At 37.0% G+C, this 8,634-nt stretch overlaps 1 protein-coding gene across 1 annotated transcript in view; it reads right to left on the bottom strand.

Moving 5' to 3' along the window:
- Positions 1–3,503: 3,503 nt before the first annotated feature.
- The window catches only part of Rfx6 (regulatory factor X6), a 51,493-nt gene continuing 46,362 nt past the window's right edge, over positions 3,504–8,634 (bottom strand). Inside the window, exons 17-19 of the mRNA XM_046426430.2 lie at positions 8,070–8,582; positions 7,143–7,355; positions 3,504–4,333 (exon numbers count right to left, since the gene is read on the bottom strand). Coding sequence (XP_046282386.1) covers positions 4,158–4,333; positions 7,143–7,355; positions 8,070–8,582 — 902 coding nt within the window. The 3' untranslated portion in view covers positions 3,504–4,157. The remainder of the gene's footprint in view (positions 4,334–7,142; positions 7,356–8,069; positions 8,583–8,634) is intronic.

The following is an 8,634-nucleotide window of genomic DNA, read 5'->3' as shown; positions in this document are numbered from 1 at the left end:
TTTTTAAACAATTCCAAACTGTTGTAGAACAACACTCAGATGAAATACAGTGAAAATGCATATGTAGAAAAATGAGATGAAAACAGCCTACATGTGAAGAAACATCCCTCTAGAATGTGGGGATCCTCCCTCAGGGTGGTAGGCCATGCCTTAGCAGTGCAGTTGCCCCTCTCAAGGGGCCTGCCTGAGAGCTAATTGATGGTAGATTAATAGCCCTTCTCTGACAGTGAAAATCCCAAAGAGCTTTTATTTATGTTTAGGTTATCTACCAATATTTGCCCTGTTGGGAATTAAAACTGAGAATCTAAAAAACACTACATTCACTTAAAATATTGTAAACATATTACATGTTAACATACATAGTATTACTAGTAAAATATATTTTGATCACCAAACAAACAAACAAAAAATCAACAGAAAGAGTGCCATTTTGTAAAGTTTTGCAAATCTTGCTGTTTGGCTAATTAGAATATAGCCAGAATCCCCTCTTTTTACATTTTATGTTCAACTTGTGTCATGTAATCTGTGGAAAAATCAATGCTATACTCTTGAGAGAATTAGAATTAAAAAGGCAAATAGCATTTTTCTATTACAATAAAATAACTTTGAACGTGTGGTCCCCTAGAAGCAACTCTGTTGTCCCAGGACCTGCTTTGACATTGCCACTATAGATCATTGCTTTTTACCATGTGTTAGTGCTCACAGTGGCTTGTTTGTATATAAATATCTTTTATTTAGAAATATTTGTTTTGTTCTTGTGATTACCTTCCTACTCAAGCCTTTAGTTACTTGGTCCCTTGTTTTATTTAAACTTATACTACATGACGTGGCTGGGTTTTTTCCTTATACTTTGTTGAGGTACAATTGATTTATAATAAATTGCACAGGTTTAGGTTGTGCCCTGAAGAACCTTCAGCACATCCATCATAGTAAATGTATCAATTCTGCCCAGAATTTTTCTGCCCCCCCCTTTCTTACTCTCTTGTTTGCCAGAAACTACTGCTGTGCCTTTTCTCACTATAATTTTTTAAAAAAATATTTTTGTGGTCAATGGGCCTTTATTTTATTATTAATTTACTTATATGCAGAGTTGAGACGGGAACCCAGTGCCTCACTCATGCTAGACAAGCACTCTACCAATGAGCTGTGACCCTAGCGCTCTCACTATAAATTTTTAATGTTATATAATCATACGTTCCATGTATTTTTGTCCATCTTCTAGCATATTTTTGAGTTTCACATATTGTGGGTATCCATGCCTTCCATTTTAGCACTAATTTTTGAGTGAGTGTATGTTAAAATTTGTTTATCCATTCAAAAAAAAAAAAAAAGAAAGAAAAGAAAAATTACTTGATCCAGGCTCAATGGCACATGCCTGTAATCCCAGAAGCTCAGGAGGCTGAGGCAGGAGGATTGAGAGTTCAAAGCCAGCCTCAGCAACAGCGAGGTGCTAAGCAACTCAGTGAGACCCTGTCTCTAAATAAAATACAAAAAATAGGGCTAGGAATGTGGCTCAGTAGTCGAGTGCTGAGTTCAATCCCTGGGACCCCCCGCCCAAAATTAAAACTAAAAATTACTCTAAGAGAGTTTACTTTTGAAAACAGAAACACCATAAAATGAGACAAAGTTCTTTAACTATATTTAAATTATCAAAAAGAGTATCAGAAAATACCTTGAGCATCTGGGCTTTAGATCAATTAAGGAACAATTCTTACATGAGCATAACTGAAGGGCAGAGAGGTAATATGTCATCACATGCTCCTTTTAAGTAATTTTTTGTTTGTTTGCTTGTTTGCAGTACTAGGGATTAGTACTAGTATTAATGCCAGTAGACAGGACTAGCACTGATTGTCTAGTGACATTTAAAAATATGTGAGGTGTTTTTGATTGTCATAAGTGATGAGGAGAGGGCTTCTTTCAGCATTTAGTGTTTGAGGGCCTGTGATACTGAATCTTGTGCAATATGCAGAATAGTCTTACAAAACAAAGAACTGTTCTGCATGAAAGCCAGTTGTGTTTTCCCTGAGAAACATACAATTATACATCTAACAGATGCAAACTCAAGTTCCTTTGCTTAGCAAGTTGGTGGTTTGTCTCTTCTAAAGTCAGTGCCAAACACTTTGCTGTTATGAAACCCAGAGACACAGCTCACCTGTCTTCTAAGTTTCTCCCCATCCCAGGGTCAACTATTTCCACTGTAGTACTTTCAAATAGGGTGGGGAAAATCTTTGCAAATAAGGTTAGGAAAAATTCTTTAATATATTCTTTGAAATGATGCTAATGTTTCTTCAAAATGATTCTCATGCTTCTTCCTCTCTCCCACATCTCCTACCTTCTGCTCCTAAATGCTTATCAGCTACACATCTAGATGAGACACTTACCTCCCACATGGCCCTTCTCTGGCTAATTCCTCCACTATTCAATCTACTTCCTCCCTCCAATTGTTGCTAAATGTTACCTAAACATCACTTCCCCACATTGCTTTTCTACTCAAAAATCTTCAGTGAGCTCTATTTCCTATCACATTATACCCTTGTAATTACATCAAAACATTTTAAAGGTATAACAGTGATTTTTTTTCATCTTTGCATTTTCCGTGTTGTCTAGTAATGTCTGACACATATTAGATGCTAAATATATATTGAATCATTATACATTTAATTTTGGTTCCTTACTCAAAACTTGTAGCCAAAATTCTTAAAGCTGTTTTGTTCACTATTTCATTCCAAGATTTTAATTTTTCCTTCCTTTGTACTCTCACAATATTACTAGTGCAAGAAAGAGAATATTTAGTTTTCTATTTCTCATAATTTGTTACCTTTCCAATCTTTTTCTGCTTAAATAACTAGATATTACTGAGCATGCTACTAAGCAAACAGCAGCAACAATTTGACAAGTCCTCAGGTATTTATTGCTTGCTGAAAACAATTCCACAGTTTGTTTTACCAAATTACATCATGACATATAATGGATATTTAGAGCTTACTGATCATTTTATGATGTACCTGAGGCCAACAGTATAACCCAATACTTAATACAAGTAAATGAGGACTATCATAAGATTATAGAAGTCTTGTCAAGTTCATAGAAGTATCCTATTATAGGCTATAAATCTTACAACAGATCTTTCAGCCAAGGCATATGGAAAAGAAAAAAAAGGCAGAGGGTCATATCAAATTGTATTAATTTATATATAATGAATCCTTCACTTGTGAATTAGCCTTTGCATCCAGATGATCCCTGAATACTCATTCACTCTTAATTTGTAATCAAGTAATTAAAGTACTTGATAAAAGACTACTTCCACATCTGAGGAATTTTAGTCTACAGGTCACAATTTCTTTACTGTTATGCACTTTAATTTGATATGCAAATATTCTTGAATTATAGCGTCTCAATCAACCAACTTCACTCTTTCATTTGATATCCAAAGCAGCTCTTCCTGCAAATCTCCAGCATCCTTCAAAAATGGCACCAGGCCTGACAGCAATCAAGCCTTTAAAAATGTTTCCATCCATTATTTCTTTTATTTCTTGTCTTTTTGAAAAGAAGAGTAAGCATTTATCATCTCTATTCAGTTACATATAATTGGAATACTGCTATGTAACAGAAATCATCACTAATGCAGAGGAATTAAAGGTCAAGCGACTTTGGTCTAGGCTGAATTGAATTAAGTCTTGATGTCGTAAACATTTCCATAGGAGGTAGAACATATATATTTGACTGTTTGTCAAATAAGGGAATAGTAAACAATGATTCTGAGATCCTAATAAATTAAAGGTATTGTAAAGGCATTAAATATACTTTTCTCTTTTTTAGAAACCAAAAATGTAGGAGCATAAAGATTCTCAATAAATTAGAAAGTGAAATATTAAATCTTCATAGTTGAAATGTTTGCATGTTCAATTCTCCACTGGTTTCATTTAATAATGTTGTAAACTATGATTAATAATGAGATCACATTTAAAACTATTTGTGTGCAAGGCAAACTATGCAAGAATGTCCAATCACTTTGGAGTTATCCAAATACCAGTGACTTGAAAAACAGTGTCCAGTCACTGCCTGCTCCATTTTGTTTATTCTTATTGTAGACTGAGTGAATAATGATATCTGCACAGTAGAGATTTTTAGTTTCAATCCCACCCAACATTATCAATTTAAGTGCCTCCAGCTGCTGTTCCCATAAACACAGTGTTGATGGGTGGCAAAGATGACACCATTTCTCTACTGCTTGCTCCATGGGAGTCCAAGGTTTCTTGCGCTGGATACTGATTGGAAGTTCCATACATACACTGGGATGAAGAAGAAGGAATTGGGGTTTGCAAGTTGGAAGCTGTAAAGGAGGAAAATATAATCACCAATTGAAAACCAATTGACATTTTCTTTTCTCTGCCAGTGACACTCTCTTTAAGCTGAGCCTCTGTATTTATTTTTGCATTTAGTGTACACCTACCTGTTCAAAATTTGAATGTATATAATTTGCCAGGGCAATCATCTTTTATTCTACCTTTTTTTCAATTGGCTACTTTCCCAGAAATTGTTGTTTTTTTGTAAATATTTCACAAAGGAAACTCAATATCATCTTAAGTCCTACCACAAAATATATCCCCTACTCTAGTTCCTGGATTATTAGAAAAGTACACTGAGTGAGGAGAGATGGAATTTATCTCATTTTCCCTTATCCCCTACTCTAGTTCCTCAGTTGTAGTTCAAACCACTACCTTCTCTTCCCTGGACTGATACAGTTTGCCTCCTAACTGTTCTCATGACTTTTGCCTTTGCCTCATTCGCTCATTCTCCAGAGAACAACTGCAACGATCTTGCCAAAATGTAAAGCAAAACCATACTCTTTCTTTTCAAATGGTATAATGGTTGCTCATACTCTTGGAAGAAAATCCCAGCTGTTGTCCCTGGTTCATAAAACTCTTCATAGGCAAATCCTTGCTTTTTGATTTGTTTTGTTCCTTTTTCCCTTCTTTACTACGCTCAAGCCACACAGGCTTTCTCTCTGCCCATTGAAATTGTCAGTTGTGCTCCAATTTCAGAGGCCCTGCAATTGCTGTTCCTCCTTCCTCAAACTCAACCATCAGATCTTCATGTCTTGCTTCCTTATCACTCTTCTTTCAACTTAAATGTTTCTGCCTCAGGATTCCTATCCCAACCATCCTACCAGAGCAGCTCCTCTGTTACCACCTGCCATGTTGCCCTATTTAATGGAACTCAGAGAACCTGAAATTATCATTTTAAGGCCTGTGTCCACATATCCATTGCCTTACTTTCCCCTTCCTAGAATGTTTTAAACTTCCTCGAGACAGGAACTATAGCCTAATCACCCCCATATCCTCAAGCCTAGAATGGACTCTGACAAATGGACCATTCTAAAAACAGCTCACTAACTTCCTCTCCAGCTCGGCATTTCCCTCAGGTGTGGCCGCTGCCTTCTCACTGTGAGATGACACATTCATGACAACTAAGAACCAAGCTATACAATTAAGGAAGCCTATTGTGGGTCCGGATTACCCCTGTAGCATTTACTTACTTACACTGCTCCCTCTTTTCAAACCCACTTTGCAATGTACTCGAAAGCCGGCTCTGACAACTTCAGCTTGGAATCTACCCTGCTCCCAACCTGTGTTCCATCAAAGTGCCCATTATCTCTACAGGTAAACACAACTAATAGTAGCAATGGCAACGTGGCACGTTTCAGTCTCACGGTGAGGAAACTTCCTGAAGTGGAATTTTCTGCTTCATTAGAGTAACCTAGAAGCAATGACTATTTACAGATAGCAGGAGATGAGTTCTCAGACTCTGCTCAGGGAGCATTTGTGACAGTCACAGGAAGGGAAGAAGTGCTTCCTACTGAATTATTAGAAAAGTACACTGAGTGAGGAGAGATGGAATTTATCTCATTTTCCCTTTTGCTCTGCTTGGGTGCCAATGCCCTTTACTTATGCTAGTCTAAAATCAATTCCACTGGATGATTTCAAACATCTGATATAAATATTAACACTCTGATTGATACTTGCTGAATATATACTTACCCTGTGATACCTCATTAGTAATTTCAGAAACTAATTTATATATTTAGTTTCAAAATCTATGTTTTCAGTGATAACATGCTAATTAATTAGACAAAATATATGTATAAATTTCAATTTTTATTTTATGTTTGCTTTTGGGGTTAAGGATTGAACCCAGGGCCTTGCACATGCAAACATGTGCTATTGAGCTACACCTCTAGTCCCTAGATTTAGTTTTTCCTCCTTTTTCATTCACTGATTTATTGAATTCCTACTATGTGGCAGAGAGTTTAAGAAGTGCTGGTGATACATCTAGTACAAGCTGATGAATTTCTTCATAAGTGGGGCTCAGGAATAGCAAACTGGTTGGAAGAAGCAGCTAGGGTTCTACAAGGCAAGTCCATTAATTTCCACATTTTTATTTAAATAGTAAATTAAATTAAATAGAAACATTTTTATAGAGATGTTTAATTTCATTTGATACAAAATTGAGAAAATTCTAGTAATTCCTTAATAGGACACCATTTTTAAAATTTGGGGGTGGGGCTGGGGTTGTAACTCAGTGGTAGAGCACTTGCCTAGAATGTGTGAGGCACTGGGTTTGATCCTCAGCAACACATAATAAATAAATTAAATAAAGATATTATGACCCTCTACAACTTTAAAAAAAAAAAGGTTTCAGAGTGGTTTCAGGTAGTGATGGCTATTATGGGACCTAAAAGAGAAAAGAGTCCAACAGTAATCAAGAGACAATTAGAAAAAAAGACATCATCACAGTCCTCCTAAATTTTACTGTCTTTTAAACTGCACTTGACAGGTTATATTCATAAAAGATGCCAACTATTCATAAAAGATGCCAACTATTCTTTTTGGAAAGAAAAATAGACCCGGCAGTAGATCTCACAGCAGTGATATGTGGAAAGAGACCTAGAAAATTGTTACTAACAGTATATTCAGATATAAAGATGCAACTTCAGATCCAAAATAACAAACTGGCAGCAGAAAGGTACATGCCCAGTTCACCTCAACAGTTTCTACTAAGTGATGCTGCATATTTGAGGTAAGCCCCACTTAAAAGCCACTTTTTAAAAAACATTTTCAAGAACTACTAAAGTAACTTACCTACTACTGGAGTCCGACAGGCAGCTGGAGATGATGCATCTGCATAGAACGAACTGGTCTGCTTTCTACTGCTGTCATCTAAAATGTTAAGTGGGTCATGGATGTCACTGTATGGAGGGAGTGAGCGGATGCTGCTGATGACAGAAACGTGTTGATTCACCATTGACCCGAGCCTATGAGACTCTGGGTAGTTTATATTGCTTCCGTAGTAGCCTAGAAGAGAAAGTGTTGAGAATGTGCCATTAGCTTATTACAAAGAACAGTCCAGGAAGGAAAAAGCCACAAGGCAATTGGGCAGAACCTTAAAGATATCAAACTATAAATATTACATCTGTTTATTATAAACTTGGATTTGTGCTTATATGGATATGGTTTACTATGCTAGGTTTGTGCTTTTTTTCAAAGAGGAATTGTCACATTATAACTTTGAGACATAGACTGTACCTTTGTTATAATTTACTTATCCAAATTAATAAGGTCTGACTACACAAAGCCAATTTTGGTGACTGAAGGCATCCACAGGTCTTTATAGCGCCCTTCAAGATTTTATCGGCCTAACAATGGACACAGTTTTGGTCTCAGTCTTAAATCTGCTTTTAGTTCTTTTGAAGAACATTCTCCATTAAAAAAACAATCAAAGGAAAGAACATTCTTTTCCCTGCCTGTTAAGGCTGGTTTCATGTATGTAGTTTGACATAAGGTCTTTTTTCATAATGTGTGGCATTTTTAAATAATGTGTACAACTTCAATAAAGCCACAAAAAATAGGGAATAATCTTCTTTGTGAACATATCAGCCCTAGATGTCTAAGACTCCATGGTCTTTAGAAGTCTTACATGAGATGACATACTACTTGGCAGAAACCCAATGGCTGATGTTGACTTACTGTCTACTCAAAAGCCAGGAAAATTCTTTAAAAAATTCATACCATTAGGTGAATTAGAAGGCAATGTTGCTCCTTGGCAGCTGGCAGCCCCTGTGTTGTTCAGGAAATTGAAGCTTCCTGTATTAAAAAACTGCATACTATGTGAATCTTGGGCATGTGAGGATGGTCCATAGCTGGAAGGTGGCCGAGAATTATATGGAGACCCAGCACAGCTGCCACTGAAAAAGTCTCTAGAAAGCTGCTGTTCAGTCCAGGCCATGCATCGACCATGCTCAGCACGATGAGGATAGAGTCCTGGTGTGGGGTGGGGCTGTGCCCTAAACACAGTCTGATAGTTAGAGTTGGCCCCATAAAAGTCATGGTTGTTTTGAGAGAGAGTAGGATAAATGGTCTCTGGGTATGTTGAGCAATGTGATGCAACTGAGAGTACCGGGCCCACACTTGGGGGTCTCCCTGCCATTGGCCCTTGGTTAATGACACTTCCTCGACTGGCCATGGCTGGAGAAATAGGTGGTGTCATCAAATGTCCAGTACCCTGTGAAAGCTCCATTTGACCTGGAAAGGAATTAGCAGAGCATTCATTTAGTGGCATATTAAAGTATATGGG

This window comes from Marmota monax, unplaced genomic scaffold (genome assembly GCF_021218885.2).
Source record: "Marmota monax isolate L192 unplaced genomic scaffold, Marmota_monax_Labrador192_F-V1.1 WCK01_AAM20220418_F8-fsc00174, whole genome shotgun sequence".
Lineage (NCBI taxonomy): Eukaryota > Metazoa > Chordata > Mammalia > Rodentia > Sciuridae > Marmota > Marmota monax.
Note: the sequence above shows the minus strand (reverse complement) of the source record. Positions and strands in the feature narration are given on the sequence as shown.